At 41.8% G+C, this 17858-nt stretch overlaps 1 protein-coding gene across 3 annotated transcripts in view; it reads left to right on the top strand.

Annotated features, from left to right (window-relative positions):
* The window catches only part of mrps11 (mitochondrial ribosomal protein S11), a 30769-nt gene that overhangs the window by 1453 nt on the left and 11458 nt on the right, over window positions 1-17858 (top strand). For all 3 annotated transcript variants that reach the window (XM_060853065.1, XM_060853064.1, XM_060853066.1), the window contains exons 2-4: window positions 7718-7846; window positions 10404-10502; window positions 17024-17153. In XM_060853065.1, coding sequence (XP_060709048.1) covers window positions 7718-7846; window positions 10404-10502; window positions 17024-17153 — 358 coding nt within the window. The remainder of the gene's footprint in view (window positions 1-7717; window positions 7847-10403; window positions 10503-17023; window positions 17154-17858) is intronic.

The following is a 17858-nucleotide window of genomic DNA, read 5'->3' as shown; positions in this document are numbered from 1 at the left end:
TGAGTTGTTGTTTGAGAGTGGCTGTTGGTTAGTGTGCTGTTATGAGTCCTAGTGGTCGCAGTAGTCTGGCTGTCAGTTCGGAAATGTTCCTGATGTATGGTAGTGTGGCTAGTCCTTTGGGTTGCGGCATGTCCTCATTCCATGCAAGGACTGCACAAAACACTACGTAGGACAAACAGGAAGACAGCTAATGATCCGCATCCATGAATGCCAACTAGCCACGAAACGACATGACCAGCTATCCTTAGTAGCCACACATGCAGATGACAAGCAACATGAATTCAACTGGGACAACACGACTATTATAGGACAAGCCAAACAGAGAACAGCCAAGGAATTCCTAGAGGCATGACACTCATCCACAGATTCAATCAATAAGCACATCGACCTGGACCCAATATACCGGCCACTGCGGACAGCTGAAACTGACAACCAGAAATGGCAGATTCAAACCACTACAAATGCCAGAGGAAAGATCACAGAAGCGCTTCACAGGAGGCTCCCAAGCACTGAGGATGTCACCTAGACAGGGGACGAAACGTCTGCAACACAAATTCCTAGCTCGGCGAACAGAACCACAACAGCAGCAGCATCTCTGGAACTCCGCCTCTCTAAAACGGTTTTCCGCTTCCTTGCCTGTCTTTGGGGATTGAGAAGCGCTTGAGATCCAAAGGCACCTGGATGTCCTTGTTCATAAGTCACCGAAAGCTAACATTACAGGCACAGCAGCAACCAAGAAGCCAGTTTGTTTTTAATAATAATGGTTAAAGCATCAAAGACCCATGCTGGAATGATAAATATTACAGATGACCATGGAGGAAGGTACAAAATTATAAGAGCAGGAGCAAGCCTTGAGTCTGCTTCAACATTCTAGCTTAATACTGCTCATCTACCTCAACATTAGTTTCTCATACTAACCTCATACAGCTTGAGAAGAGAATCTGCCACCCTTACCCAGCCTGGCCTATCCAGTCCCACAGCAATTTGGTTGACTTTTAACTGCCCATGAAAAGCCCAACCAACCCATTCATTTAAAAGGCAATTGGGGATGGGCATTATATGCTGATGCAGCCAGCAGTGTATTTTAAAAATGGTATGTTCATCTCTAAAGCAAGAGAATTTGAACACAGGGATCAAGGTACCTTGCTTCAATTGTATAGAACCTTAGTGAGACCACAGCAGGAGTAATTGGTCCCGTCTGAAAGATGACAGTTTGCCATAGATGAATTAGTGGCAGTTCACCAGATTAATCCCCAGGATGTTGAGACAGCCTCAGCAATAGCATTGAAGAGACTGGGCCTTTATTTGCAAGAGTTTCTTTTTCAAAGAATGAAAAGAGATCATATAAAAACCTAACATTCTTTGAGGGACAAACTGGGCACAGAAAGGGGAGAAAAGTGGCCTATCTGCTCCACCCTCCCCACCAACTGACCAGAATTACCCCCCCACCTACATCTACCTATCATCTTCCCAGGTACCTCCTATTTATCTCTCAGCAACCCCACCCCCCCCCCCCCCCCCCCCCGCATTGCTGATGAAGGACTTTAACCATTATCACTTAAAAATACTTAGCATTTATATTTCATTACCACTGGACATGTCAAAGAACTTTATAGCCAATTTAGAATTCTAAATATCGCAAACTAAGCAGCAAATTTGTGCATGCCAAGCTCCCAGAAACAGCATTGTGATAAACTTCATATAGTATGATTTGTGATTAAAAGACTAATATTAGCCAGAGTATAGCTCCTTTGAAGTGGCAGCATGAGATCACTTACATCTGCCAGAGCAAACAGAAAGGGCTCCTGTTTAAAGCCTCAATACAGTGCACCAACTCCTTTCATTCCCATGTTGGGGTTTTAGGCTTGTTTCTTCTGCTCATGTCCTAGAGTAGGACTTAGATTAGAGTGGGTCATTGTCATAAAACAATGTTGATGTCTGTGTGATCATGCTATGTGCAAATGGATTGCTATGTTTCAGTTATTTAGAATAAATAATCTTGATAGGTAAGCATTCCTGTGTAGTACTGAGGACGTGATGATTTCATAAATGTATTCAATTAAACTGTATTTTGTGATGACCGGGGATCATGAAAAGTGCAAAATCCGTAATTCCCAGCCTTCTATAGTCAGAGTCACAGAGATGTACAGTATCGAAATAGACCCTTCGGTCCAACCCGTCCATGCCGACCAGATATCCCAACCCAATCTAGTCCCACCTGCCAGCACCCGGCCCATATCCCTCCAAACCCCTCCTATTCATATACCCATCCAAATGCCTCTTAAATGTTGCAATTGTACCAGCCTCCACCACATCCTCTGGCAGCTCATTCCATACACGTACCACCCACTGCATGAAAAAGTTGCCTCTTAGGTCTCTTTTATATCTTTCCCCTCTCACCCTAAACCTATGCCCCCTAGTTCTGGAATCCCCGATCCCAGGGAAAAGACTTTATCTATTTATCCTATCTATGCCCCTCATCTATCCCCCTATAAGGTCACCCCTCAGTCTCCGACGCTCCAGGGAAAACAGCCCCAGCCTGTTCAGCCTCTCCCTGTAGCTCAGATCCTCCAACCCTGGCAACATCCTTGTAAGTCTTTTCTGAACCCTTTCAAGTTTCACAACATCTTTCCGATAGGAAGGAGACCAGAATTGCATGAATATTCCAATAGTGGCCTCACCAATGTCCTGTACAGCCGCAAATGACCTCCCAACTCCTGCACTCAATATTCTGACCAATAAAGGAATGCATACCAAACACCTTCTTCACTATCCTATCTACCTGCGACTCCACTTTCAAGGAGCTATGAACCTTGACTCTTTGTTCAGCAACACTCCCTAGGACCTTACCATTAAGTTACAAGTCCTGCTAAGATTTGCTTTCCCAAAATGCAGCATTTCACATTTATCTGAATTAAACTCCATCTGCCACTTCTCAGCCCATTAGCCCATCTGGTTCAGATCTTGTTGTAATCTGAGGTAACCCTCTTCGCTGTTCACTACACCTCCAATTTTGGTGTCATCTGCAAACTTACTAACTATACCTCTTATGCTCGCATCCAAATCATTTATGTAAATGACAAAAAGTAAAGGGGCCAGCACCGATCCTTGTGGCACTCCACTGGTCACAGGCCTCCAGTCTGATAAACAACCCTCCATCACCACCCTCTGTCTTCTACCTTTGAGCCAGTTCTATATCCAAATGGCTAGTTCTCCCTGTATTCCATGCGATCTAACCGTGCTAATCAGTCTCTCATGGGGAACCATGTCGAACGCCTTACTGAAGTCCATATAGATCACATCTGCTGCTCTGCCCTCATCAATCCTCTTTGTTACTTCTTCAAAAAACTCAGTCAAGTTTGTGAGACATGATTTCCCACACACAAAGCCATGTTGACTATCCCGAATCAGTCCTTGCCTTTCCAAATACATGTACATCCTGTCCCTCAGGATTCCCTCCAACAACCTGCCCAACAATGAGGTCAGGCTCACCAGTCTATAGTCCCCTGGCTTGTCTTTAGCGCCCTTCTTAAACAGTGGCACCAATCTGTCAAAAAATGAATACTGTAACTATGTTGGCTTACATTCTTCCAATTCTCCTGCCTTGACTGATTTGGTTCTTAGTCTCTCAATATTGCTTTTGGCAATAAATCCAACCAAAGGATCAATTCCCTGTACGATCTGCTCCTATATCTTCATCCCCTACTCGGCATTCTCAAGCATCTCCATTTTATTGGCTCCATCATTAGTTCCAGCACCTTCAGCCACTTCTGTCCTAACTTTTAAAACTCAGCCTCCAAAGTTCTTGATCTCTTCCGATCCTATCATTTCCCAATTCTGATTTAAAAACAAACTTTTGGTCATCACATTTACTCTTCCGCTCCTGATTCAACATCAGTTTTCTTATTTTTAATTCAGATGATACTATTTTAGTAAATGGAGTCGTTGACTGACCAATTCATTTGATTTTAGGCCTGGAAGCCTTATGTTCCAGGATACAAATGCTACAGGAAGGATAGAAAGGAAGGCAAGAGAGGAGGGGGAGTGGCATTTTTGATAAGGGATAGCATTACAGCTGTGCTGAGGGAAAATATTCCTGGAAATATTCCTGGAAGTCATTTGGGTGGAACTGAGAAATAAGAAAGGTATGATCACCTTATTAGAATTGTATTATAGACCCCCCAATAGTCAGAGGGAAATTGAGAAACAAACTTGTAAGGAGATCTCAGTTACCTGTAAGAATAATAGGGCAGTTATGGTAGGGGATTTTAACTTTCCAAACATAGACTGGGACTGCCATAGTATAAAGGGTTTAGATAGAGAGGAATTTGTTAAGTGTGTACAAGAAAATTTTCTGACTCAGTATGTGAATGTACCTACTAGAGAAGGTGCAAAACTTGACCTACTCTTGGGAAATAAGGGAGAGCAGGTGACTGAGGTGTCAGTGGGGGAGCACTTTGGGGCAGCGACCATAATTCTATTAGATTTAGTGGTGGAAATAGTGATGGAAAAGGATAGACCAGATATAAAAGTTGAAGTTCTAAATTGAAGAAAGACCAATTTTGATGGTATTCGGCAAGAACTTTCAAAAGCAGATTGGGGGCAAATGTTCGTAGGTAAAAGGACGGATGGAAAATGGGAAGTCTTCAAGAATGAGATAACGAGGATCCAGAGAAAGAATATTCCTGGTAAGGTGAAATGAAAGGCTGGTAAGTGTAGGGAATACTGGATGACTAAAGAAATTGAGTGTTTGGTGAAGAAAAAGAAGGAAACTGGATGTGTAAGAAGGATTTTGAAGGGAAAGTTAGAACAAGGGAAGTCAAGAAAGATAACTGTATCAATGAGGCAGAAAACTCAGAAAGGGATCATGCTGTAAGGTTGAGTGAAATAGGAGTTGGTGGGAAGGGTGAGGGCAGTAACAAATTAAAAATACTATACATGAATGCACGAAGCATTAGAAATAAGATGGATGAGCTTGAGGCTCTTTTGGAAATTGGCAGATACAATATTGTGGGGACAACTGAGACGTGGCTTCAAGTGGACAGGGCCTGGGAAATGAATATTCAAGGCTACACGTACTATCGTAAGGACAGACTGATGGGCAGAGGTGGTGGGGTGGCCATGTTGGTAAGGGATGATATTCATCCCTTGCGCAGGGGGACCTAGAATCAGGGGATGTAGAGTCAGTGTGGATAGAGTTGAGAAATACTAAGGGTAAAAAGACCCTCTTGGGAGTTATCTACAAGCCCCCAAACAGTAGTCTGGATGTCGGATGTAAGTTAAATCAGGAGCTGAAATTGGCCTATCGCAAAGATGTTACTACAGTTGTTATGGAGGATTTCAACATGCAGGTAGACTGGGAGAATCAGGATGGTATTGGACCTCAAGAAAGACACTTTGTGGAGTGCCTCAGAGATTAATTCTTAGAACAGCTGATGCTGGAGCCGACCAGGGAGAAGGCAATTCTGGATCTGGTATTGTGCAACGAACCAGAATTGATCAGGGACCTCAAAGTGAAGGAGCCATTAGGAAGTAGTGACCACAATAAAATAAGCTTCAATCTGCAATTTGAGAGGGAGCGGGTACAATTGGAAGTGACAATATTTCTGTTGAAAAAAGGGAACTATGGAGCTATGAGGGAGGAGCTGGCCAAAGTTCAATGGTTCAATACCTTAGCAGGAATGACAGTGGAGGAACAATGGCGGATATTTCTGTGTATAATGCAGAAGTTGCAGGATCAGTTCATTCCAAAAAGGAAAAAAGATCCGAGGAGGAGGCATGGGTGGCCGTGGCTGACGAGGGAAGTTAAGAAACACATGAAGTTAAAAGAGAAAAAGTATAACATAGCAAAGATAAGTGGGAAAACGGAGGACTGGGAAGCTTTTAAAGAACAACAGAGGATTACTAAGAAGGAAATACGCAGAGAAAAAAATGAGGTATGAAGGTAAACTGGCCAAAAATATAAAGGAGGATAGTAAAAGTTTTTTTAGGTATGTGAAAGGCAAAAAAACGGTTAAGACTAAAATTGGGCCCTTGAAGACAGAAACAGGGGAATATATTACGGGGAACAAAGAAATGGCAGAAGAATTGAATTGGTACTTCAGATCTGTGTTCACTGGGGAAGACACAAGCAATCTCCCTGTGGTAATAGTGACTGAAGGACCTGAACTGAAGGGAATTTATATTTGCCAGGAATTAGTGTTGGGGAGACTGTTAGGTCTGAAGGTTGATAAGTCCCCGGGATCTGATGGTCTACATCCCAGGGTAGTGATAGAGGTGGCTAGAGAAATCATGGATGCGTTGGTGATTATTTTCCAGAGTAGGACTTATACACTTAATGGTAAGGTCCTAGGGACTGTTGCTGAACAAAGAGACCTTGGAGTGCAGATTCATAGCTCCTTGAAAGTGGAGTTGCAGGTAGATAGGATAGTGAAGAAGGCATTTGGTATGCTTTCTTTTATTGGTCAGAGTATTGAGTACAGGAGTTGGGAGGTCATGTTGCGGCTGTACAGGACATTGGTGAGACCACTGTTGGAATATTCATGCAACTCTGGTCTCCTTCCTATCGGAAAGATGTTGTGAAACTCGAAAGGGTTCAGAAGAGATTTACAAGGATGTTGCCAGGGTTGGACGATTTGGGCAATAGGGAGAAGCTGAACAGGCTGGGGCTGTTTTCCCTGGAGCGTTGAAGGTTGAGGGGTAACCTTATAGAGGTTTACAAAATCATGAGGAGCATGGATAAGATAAATAGACAAAGTCTTTTCCCTGGGGATGGAGAGTCCAGAACTAGAGGGCATTGGTTTAGGGTGAGAGGAGATAGATAGAAAATAGACCTAAGGTGCAACATTTTCACACAGAGGGTGAAATATAGCTGCCAAAGGAAGTGGTGGAGACTGGTACAATTGCAACATTTCAGAGGCATTTGGATGGGTATATGAATAGGAAGGGTTTGGAGTGATATGGGCCGGGTGCTGGCAGGTGGGACTAGATTGGGTTGGGATATCTGGTCGAAATGGACGGGTTGGACCGAAGGGTCTGTTTCCATGCTGTACATCTCTATGACTCATTTGGAAAAGATTGTTGGTTGCATTATGGAGACCCTTCTTGTTCCGCATCCAACTGATTTTTGACACTCATGTTTTCTAATTCTGTCATAGCATATCACTGAACTTGTTGCCCATTACTAATTGCCCTTGAGAACATGGTGATGAGTCATCCTCCTAAACTGCTGTAGTCCAAGGGTTATAGGTGTTTGCAGGGGTGTCCTAGGACTTTTCACCAGGGATAGTAAAGGAACAGCAATTTAGTTCCAAGTCAGAATGGTGTGTAACCTGGAGAGGAGCTTGCCGGTGGTTCCTGTGCACCTGCTGTCCTTGTACTTGTAGTTGCAAGTTTGGAAGGTGTTGTTGAAGAAACCAGAGTTATGTAAAACCTGAATGAAAGGCAGCTTCTCTAAAAATGCAGCAGCTTTTAGCAACAATATCAAGAAGAATATATATGTTTGACCTCCCCACATTTTTAATCAAAGTAGTGAGTTTAAAATTTAGAATTTGGTCATGTGGGAGGACAAAGATGCAGTAAAATTCCACTGTGAAATGATCAGAGTGTGATTTCTGAATATTGCAGTAACTGAATTCAGTAACATATCTTTGCTTTCACCTTTACTGTGTGGAGTTTTATTTGTACTCATGCTAATGTCTACATTTCCTTCTCCCAGTGGTCATGTTGATTCAGTGGAAAGCCAGCGCTGCTTGGTACATACAAGTTTCGTAAAGTTACAAGAACTAGCAGAAAAGGAGAGCAATTCTACAGAACGAACAGAAGGCAAGACTTCAGCAGATTTCAGGTATTCCTGCTTCCTTCTCAGCTGCACTCTTTTAAACTAAATATTTTTGTGGAAAACCGTATGTCTAATTTTGAACCAGACAGTCCAACTTCAGGAGTTGCTATCCAAAAACAGTGCTGTTTAAAAACTGAACAGGATTAAATCCTGTTTTCGGAGACAGGATCTTCACAAAGACCACAAGCTAAATGATCTGGCCTTTCACGTGGCGCCGGGACCCATTTTGTGTCTTGGAAATCACACTGGTTCTTGTTGAAGTGCAGTATTTTTTAAAATGCCCATCTGGCTTTGAGCTGCTCTTAAAGTGTTTAACCTTTTCTTGTCCGATAATTGGACAGAGCTTTTTCAGACACTTCCTTTTAATGGTGTAAAAGCTAAGGTATTTTGTAAGCAGCACGACAATTGCTTTCTCGGTTAGAAAGCAGATAAAATAGCTGCTAAAATAGCCAGGCTCTTATTTAGGCTTACTCTGCGTTGACCCTTATTTGAAAGTGGAATTTGAGTGAGATCAGGTTTAGACTCTGCTCTGATTTTTTTTTCCTTGTTCAAATGGCAAACAAGTATTCACTTTCCAGTGGAGAAAGAACTAGACTTTATATTCTGTGCTCAGAGCATCCCATGTTTCTTTGTAGTTAATACATTAATTTCAGACTGTTGTCACTGTTTAGATTAGATTACTGTGTGGAAACAGGCCCTTCAGCCCAACCAGTCCACACTGACCTTCCGAAGAGTAACTGACGCAGACCCATTTCCCTCTGACTAATGCACCTCACAATATAGGCAATTTAGCATGGCCAATTCACCTGACCTGCACATCTTTAGACTGTGGGAGGAAACCCACGTAGACACTGAGAGAATGTGCAAACTCCACAGAGACAGTTGCCCGAGGCTGGAATCGAACCTGGGACTCTGGTGCTGTGAGGCAGCAGTGCTACCCACTGAGCTACCGTGGGCAATCTCAGCAACCAGTTTATACACAGCAGGATATTAGCGATTTTTGAGAAGATTTATAGCTCAGGTTGATGATCAGTATGTAAGTTAGCTCGCTGAGCTGGAAGATTTGTTTTCAGAAGTTTTGTCACCATACTACCTAACATCATCAGTGAGAGTGTCTGGTGAAGTGCTAGTGGTATGTCCTGTCTCTATATTTTATAGGTCTTGATTTCTTAAGGCGGATGATGTCATATCTGGTTCTTTTTTTCCTAGGGAACATAGATAGGATCTAAATTGATGTATTTATTGATGAAGTTCTGGGTAGAATGCCATGTCTCTAAGAAGTCTCATGTCTTTGTTTCGCCTGTCTGAGGATGTGTGTTCTCCCACTCAAAGTGGTGTCCTTCTTTGTCTGTACATATGGAAACTAGTGATGGGGGGCGTGTCTTTTGATAGCTAGTCAGTGTTCATGTATCCTGGTGGCAAGTTTCCTGCTAGTTTGTCTGATGTGTTTTTTACAGTTCTTGCATGGTATCTTGTAAATTACGTTAGATTCACTGGTGGTATCTAATGGATCCATTAGTTTCATTAATTGCTGTTTAAGTGTGTTGGTAGGTTTGTGGGCTACCGTGATGCCAAGAGTTAGAGCAAGGTATTCCAAAAACAGTGTAATGATGACCATTTAATTATTTGGGTGCCATTTGTTCAAAAAGAATGTATGTCACAGGATGGCAAGAACTCACTACCATCTGTTTAAAATATGCCATAGGATTCCTAATATTTTCATGAGGAGGCAGGTCAGCTTACATTATAATTTCATTCCCAAGACAGCTCCTTGACAATGCAGAAGTAGAGTTTAAATATTATGTAGTCAAGGTTGACGGTGGAATTCTGATTCAGATGTGAGTGTGCTAAAAATAGGAATAGGCCATTCGGCCCCCCAAGCCTGCTCATGGCTTACCTACATCTCAATTCCAGTTATCTATGATTTTAAGGAATATGTTATCACTTGACCTAGCTACCATTACAGAGAATGGCAAGCATATAGACAACCAGAGGGTTACCTGTGGCTGCAGAACCATACTCCAGCAAGACTCAATTCCACAAAGTGAGGTCTTTTGGAAAGAGATTTTGCTGTTGTATCTTATAAGCATTGAGCAGACTCATTATGTGCTGGTGGGACTTAAAATGTAAAGAATTTTGCAGACAGTGGTATGATCTGAATCACTGTCAACTTTTCAAGTTGGCTTTACAATGATTATGGTGAAGCTCTCATTGACTTCATAGTTCCAAATTCTTCACAGCACGTCAGCTGTTTTAAAGATCAGAAGGTTCAATTCGCTGCAGTTAAAATTGACAAGGGTGGGTCATAGTCACAGCTGGTACAAAATGGTGCAGTTTCTCAGGCCCACTGAGTGTATCATGGAGGACAAGGAAATATGCTGGTCCATTGTGAACCTGCTGCCTGTGTAAGTGGAGCAGTATACCCAGTTAGAAAGCTCAAAATTGCAGCACAGTAGATTATTGGAGATTGAAAAAAGTGATGAAATTCCCAAAGAGGAGATTTAATATGAGCTTTCTTATTATTCATACAGTTGAATTATTATTAGTTGTGTGTCTCCTACAGTATCCTACCTCCAATGCCAGGACAGGAGAGCCCTTTGCGCTGGGGAGGTAAAAAGTTTGAAGAGTTACACATAGCACATATCAAGGCAACATATAATAAGTAAGTATTTGATGTAGCAATGTTTAATGGCAGATACTAGATTCATTAATCTGAGATGACAACCTGATAGGACACTATAATTGGCACTATAATTCACTTTTCCAAGTTAATAAATACAAGCAAGTTAACTGATGACTAATCCATATTCATATACATATCCATATCCAGAAAATGCAAGTGTGGTTTTTCTTGAGGACAAGATTTTTCTTGGCTTTGACGGACCACATGATCAAATGGTTTTGAGATGCTTGTTTTCAAACAAAAAGTAGCCCACTTGCCCAAGCATCAGTCATTGCCTTAAGGGAGAATTTTGACAGAAAATATGACAGTAAAAAATCAAACTGTGTTGTTGCAGCCTTAAAGTAGATAATCCAGTGTAAATAGCATCTTACACAAGAGTGAACATTTGGTTTAAATCAATAATTAATTTGACATGTTTGATGCAGAAAGCATATTTCAGAATTAGATCTATATTTTAAAAATTCCTGACATGTTGAAAATTAAATTAACATTTTTTTTAAATTAAGTCATCCATTCAGATTAACATAAATTCATTTTCTGAAAATACCAATAGCTCCCTCTTAATGAAAGCAACACCATGTTTAGATTTGGTCATTATCTTATTATGATTTTTAGGTTGAAAATAATATCATTTTTTTGCTTCTTATTTCCTCTTTCCCAATAAGCCAAATTTCCAACCATTTCTGAACTCACATCTCTCTCTAGTTTCTCTCAAGTGTCAACTGTGTTTCAGTAGATAGCATCTTCACTTCTGGTCAAGCGGCTCTATGTTCAAGTGCCATTCCAGGATGTGAGCAAAGAAATTGAGGCTGACTGTCTAGTATATTAAGAAACTGCCAGTCTTTTTGATGAGATGTTCTCCACTCATCTAAAATCACCTTCAGTGTTAAATTCAAATAAACATCCTTGAATCCTTTGTTATTTCAGAAAATTGCAATCTCATCTTTTAGTTCTGTAAGCTTGAATGTGATCTCACCTAAATTTGTGCTCATTTTTCCCATCTTTGCCTCCTGCCTTTTCACATCTCCCTCTCTGCCATTAAAATCCCACCTCAAAATTCATCCCTGGCCTTGCATTTGATTATCGTTCTTAAAATGTCCTTCTTTCTGACGACATAGTCGTAGAGTCATACTGCACGGAAACAGATGTTTGATCCAACCAGTTCATGCCGAACGTAATCCCAAATTAAAATAGTCCCACCTGCCTGCTCCTGGCCCAAAGCCCGCCAAACCTTTCCTATTTATATCCAAATGTCTTTTAAATGTTGTAATTGCACTTACATCCACCACTTTCTGTGGAAGTTCATTCCACACATGGACCACCCCCTGTGTAAAAGTAATTGCCCCCATGCCTCTTATAAATGCCTCACCTTTCACCTTAAAAATCTGCCGCCAGTATTGAAATTCCCCATACTAGGGTAAAGACAACTACCATTAACTCCGTTAACCCCTCATTATTTTATAAACTTCTATAAGGTCACCTCTGAACCTCCTTTGCTCCAGTTAAAAAAGTTCCAGCTTATCCAGCCTTTCTTTCTTACTGAAACTTTCCATACCTGGCTACATCCTGGTTAATCTGTTCTGAACCCTTGCCATTTTTTGTTTCTGTCATTTTGAAACTTTTTTTTAAACTGCTAAACGTACTGTATAAATGCAGAACTTTTGTTGTAATTTTAAAAAGTAATTGGCATGTTCTTTCACAGGGAGGACTGTGGTGGTGGATGGAGGCGGATGTGGGTTTTCGTTTTTAAGATTAGACTCTCAAGTTGGAAATTCTTTAATTGGCTAAAATGACATTGGGATCATGTCAACCCATTTCCCATGATAATTTGCTCACAGCACTAAACTGTCCCTGATTTGGCAGTAATTGGCAATGTTACCCATGTCTTATTGTAAAGTTTATAGGAAAAATGCCAGAGTGCAGTACAGAATATTGGGCTCTGCTGTGGCATGGGCAAAGTGGAACAATCCTTAGTTTGCATGGAGTTGTACTTATTCTGGATTATCAACATGGACATTATTTACTGCAGTGAATATTAAATACTGACTGTTCGCAGGTAAACAGATGGTTGGAAAGTGGGAGGCCTTTAAAATTGAGATAATGTGAGTTCAGAAACGGTATGTTCCTGTTAGTGCGAAGGGCAAGGCTGGTAGGTGTAGGGAACGCTGGATGAGGAAAAAATTGAGGCTCTGGTCAAGAAAATGAAGGAGACATATGTTAAGTATCGACAATTGGGATCAAATGAATTCGTAAAAGAGTAGAAGGGCAGTAGGAGTATACTTAAGAGGGAAATCAGGAGGACAAAAAGGGGACATGAGATAGCTTTGGCAAGTAGGGTTGAGGAGAATCCAGAAAGATCCCACATTTAGGATAAAAGGGTAACTAGGGAGAGAATAGGACTCCTTAAAGATCAATAAGGTTGTCTATGTGTGTAACCACGGAATATGGGTGTGATACTAAACAAATATTTTGCATCAGTATTTACAGTGGAGAAGGACATGGGAGGTAGAGAACTTGGTAAATAAATAAGATCATAAGACATAGGAGTGGAAGTAAGGCCATTTGGCCCATCGAGTCCACTTCGCCATTCAATCATGGCTGATGGGCATTTCAACTCCACTAAATGGCATTCTCCCCGTAGCCCTTAATTCCTTGTGACATCAAGAATTTATCAATCTCTGCCTTGAAGTTGATCAATCTCTGCCTTGAAATTTATCAATCTCTGCCTTGAGTAGTGATGACTTGAAAAGTGTCCGTATTGGGGAAGAGGGGATGTGGGAGTCTTAAGACACATAAAGGTAGATAAATCCCCTGGATCTGATCAGATATATCCCAGACTTTGTGGGAAGCTCAGGAAGAGATTGCTGGGCCGTTTGCTGACATACTTGTATCATCAAAAGCCACAGGTAATTTGGAAGACTGGAGGGTAGCTATTGTGGTACCATTATTGAAGAAAGGTGTAAGGAAAAGCCACTGGAATTCAGACCAGTGTGGCCTACATCATTAGAGGATAACCTGTTGGAGGGAATTCTGAGGGACCGAATACATTATTTGTAAAGGCAAAAACTGATTGGGGGTAGTCAACACGGCTTTGTGTGTGGGAATCCTGTCTCATTAACTTGATTGAGGTTTTTGAATAGGGGACGAAGAAGACTGATGAAGACAGAGCAATAGATGGTGTCTATTTGGGTTTCAGCGAAGTATTCAATAAGGTTTTGCATGGTAGAATACTTAGCAAGGTTAAATCACATGAAATCCAGAGGGAGCTAGCCAATCAGATACAAAATTAGCTTGCAGGCAGGAGACAGAGGGTGTGGAAGAGGGTTACTTTTCAGACTGGAGCTGTGACCAGTAGTGTGCCACAAGAATCTGGACTGGGTCCACTGCTTTTTGTCATTTAAATAAATAATTGGGATATTAACATAGGAGGTCTGGTTAGTAAGTTTGCAGATGACACCAAAATTGGTTGTATAGTGGACAGTAAAGAAGATTATATTAGAGTACGATGGGACCTTCAGTTGTAGTGGTTCTGTTCGCCGAGCTGGAAGTTTTTGTTGCAAACGTTTCATCCCCTGGCTAGGCGACATCATCAGTGCTGTGGAGCCTCCTGCGAAGCGCTTCTTTGATGTTCCTTCCGGCATTTATAGTGGTCTGTCCTTGCCGCTTCCGGGTGTCAGTTTCAGCTGTCCGCTGTAGTGATTGGTATATTGGGTCCAGGTCGATGTGTCTGTTGATGGAATTTGTGGATGAATGCCATGCCTCTAGGAATTCCCTGGCTGTTCTCTGTCTGGCTTGCCCTATGATAGTAGTGTTTTCCCAGTCGAATTCATGTTGCTTGTTGTCTGAGTGTGTGGCTACTAGGGATAGCTGGTCATGTCGTTTCGTGGCTAGTTGGTGTTCATGTATGCGGATTGTTAGCTGTCTTCCTGTTTGTCCTATATAGTGTTTTGTGCAGTCCTTGCATGGTATTTTATAAACTACATTAGTTTTGCTCATGTTGGGTATTGGCTCCTTTGTTCTGGTAAGTTGTTGTCTGAGCGTGGCTGTTGGTTTGTGTGCCGTTATGAGTCCTAGGGTTCGCAGTAGTCTGGCTGTCAGTTCTGAAACGCTCCTGATGTATGGTAGTGTGGCTAGTCCTTTTGGTTGTGGCATGTCCTCGTTCCGTGGTCTGTCTCTTAGGCATCTGTTGATAAAGTTGCGCGGGTATCCGTTTTTGGCGAATACCTTGTATAGGTGTTCCTCTTCCTCTTTTTGCCGTTCTGGTGTACTGCAGTGTGTTGTAGCTCTTTTGAATAGTGTCCTGATGCAGCTTCGTTTGTGTGTGTTGGGATGGTTACTTTCATAGTTTAGGACTTGGTCTGTGTGTGTGTTGTTTTCCTGTGTACCCTTGTGGTGAATTCTCCGTTCGGTGTTCTCTGTACTATCACGTCTAGGAATGGGAGTTGGCTATCCTTTTCTACTTCTCTCGTGAATCGGATGCCTGTGAGTGTGGCGTTGATGATCCGGTGTGTTTTTTCTATTTCCGTGTTTTTGATGATTACGAAAGTGTCATCGACATATCTGACCCAGAGTTTGGGTTGAATTTGTGGTAGGGCTGTTTGTTCTAACCTTTGCATAACTGCCTCTGCTATGAGTCCCGAGATTGGTGATCCCATGGGTGTTCCGTTGATTTGTTCGTATATCTGATTGTTGAATGTAAAGTGTGTGGTGAGGCATAAGTCCAGTAGTTTAAGTATGCCGTCTTTGTTGATAGGTTCCGCCTCCTGTTTTCTGTTCTGTATGTCCAGTAGGTTGGCTATTGTTTCTCTGGCTAGGGTTTTGTCAATCGAAGTGAACAGTGCCGTCACGTCAAATGAGATCATGGTTTCTTCTTTGTCTATGTGTGTATTCCTGATGGCGTCCAAGAATTCCTGTGTTGATTGTATGGAGTGTTTGGATCCGCTGACCAGGTGTTTCAGTTTCTGTTGTCGTTCTTTGGCCAGTTTGTATGCTGGTGTCCCTAGTAGTGATACTATGGGTCTGAGTGGGATGTCTGGTTTGTGTACTTTGGGTAGTCCATAGAATCTGGGGGTGTTGTTGCTTTCTGGTTTCATTCTTCGTAGGTCCGCTTTGGTTATCTGTCCGTTTTTTTGTAGATTCCTTAGAGTGTTATTTATTCTATTGGTGAGTTGTGGTGTGGGGTCCGAATCCTTCATTTGGTAGGTGTTGGTGTCTGCTAGTAGGTGTTGTGCTTTTTTGATGTAGTCTGATTTATCTAGGAATAACACTCTAAGGAATCTACAAAAATTACTGGGAAAACTACTATCATAGGGTAAGCCAGACAGAGAACAGCCAGGGAATTCCTAGAGGCATGGCATTCATCCACAAATTCCATCAACAGACACATCGACCTGGACCCAATATACCAATCACTACAGCGGACAGCTGAAACTGACACCCGGAAGCGGCAAGGACAGACCACTATAAATGCCGGAAGGAACATCAAAGAAGCGCTTCGCAGGAGGCTCCACAGCACTGATGATGTCTCCTAGCCAGGGGACGAAACGTTTGCAACAAAAACTTCCAGCTCGGCGAACAGAACCACTACAACAAGCACCCGAGCTACAAATCTTCGCACAAACTTTGGGACCTTCAGTAGATGGAGTGGTAACTAGAGTTTGAGTTAGATAAATTTAGGGTGTACCTTGCCATTTAGATAAATGTGAGGTGTTGCATTTTGGTGAGGCAAACCAGGTTAGGGCTTATGCAGTCAATGGTAGGGTCTTGGGGAGTGCATATTTCCATGAAAGTGGAGTTGCAAGTAGACAAGTTGATGAAGAAGGCTTTTGATATGTTTGCCTTCATTGGTCAGTGCACTGAGTTTAGGAGTTGGGACATCATGTTACAGCTGTGCAAGACTTTGATGAGGCCACGTTTAGGATACTAAATTCAATTCTGGTCTCTCAGCTTTAGGAAATACATTGTTAAACTTGAAAGGGTTCAGAAAAGATTTACAAGGATGTTGCCAGGATTGGAGATTTGAACTACAAGAAGAGGCTGAATTGGATCGGGCTTTTTTTCTGTGGAAAGTCAGAGACTGAGGGATGACTTTATCGAGATTTATAAAATCACGAGGGCATGGATAGGGTGAATAGCCAAGGCCTTTTTTCCCAGGGTAGGTGAATCCAAAACTAGAGAAAGATGTAAAAGGAACCTGAGGGACAACTTTTTCATGCAGAGGGTGGTACATGTATAGAATGAGCTGCCAGAGGAAAAGGTGAAAGTTGGTACAATTACATGAATGTGAAGGATTTAGAGGGATGTGGGCCAAATACTGGCAAATGGATTAGACCAGTTTAGGATATTTAGTCAGCACGGACAGGTTGGACCGAAGGGTCTGTTTCCTTGCTGTATAACTCAATGACTCTAAATGCATACAAGTTGAAATCTGATTGACAAATTTTCAGAGATTTCTACCCCACTTTTTCTGTCACTTAGATGTTGTTGTTTTTTTCCCTGAGCACACACATTCAGGTTACTACCCATGATGGATTAAGCATGGTACGGACTTCATGTGGTACAGAAGGATTTAAGAATGCCAAGAAGGGGACCCCAATTGCAGCGCAGACTGCTGGCATCTCAGCAGCAGTGGTAAAGCAGTTTTCCTTTTCCATTATAAATGCATATTTTAAACCTATTTGATGAATTGACTTTGTGTTTCATCACAGCACCTGGAAAACGTTCTAAAACCACTTTCTGCTGCTTTTATCTTTACTGATCGCCATTTTCAGAATTCATTAAACACCTTTTAGAGGCTCAGTTGTACACTATTTTGAAGTGGTCATCTTTTAGCTGAAGAATCCAGCCAGCCGAAAATTATGTGAAAATAATTTTTTTTCTCCATTGGCTATGTGGATTTTACACAAACTAATTTTGGGCAATCTTAATCCATTTAATAGGAGACATGATGCCATTGGATGAAACTGCTTCCAGTTTGACATTCAACTGGTGATTATAAAGAAGTTGCAAATGTGGCTGATGTAGGAACTGGGATTATATAGTAAAGATTACTGCATTGTTTTGGTATTGGGAAATCATTATCCTGGGAGAGATGCAGAAGTCTTCTTTTTTCAAGGGATCCTCTTGAGATTTTCCTGAAGATTACATTGTGGTTTTCAAGTGTCTACATTTTCATTCTCACAAACAAATTAATTTGATGAAGCAGTCAATTAGTAACAGTAGCTTCAATATTTGTGTTCATTTATAGAGTATTTGGATGCCTTCTCTCTCCACAAGCCTTCTTGCAATTGCCTTTCTCCCCATCATTCTCGCTTAAGGCTCCACCAGTGACTCCCC

The sequence above is a fragment of the Hemiscyllium ocellatum genome, chromosome 39, assembly GCF_020745735.1.
Source record: "Hemiscyllium ocellatum isolate sHemOce1 chromosome 39, sHemOce1.pat.X.cur, whole genome shotgun sequence".
Lineage (NCBI taxonomy): Eukaryota > Metazoa > Chordata > Chondrichthyes > Orectolobiformes > Hemiscylliidae > Hemiscyllium > Hemiscyllium ocellatum.
This window is presented reverse-complemented; position numbering and strand designations above follow the sequence as displayed.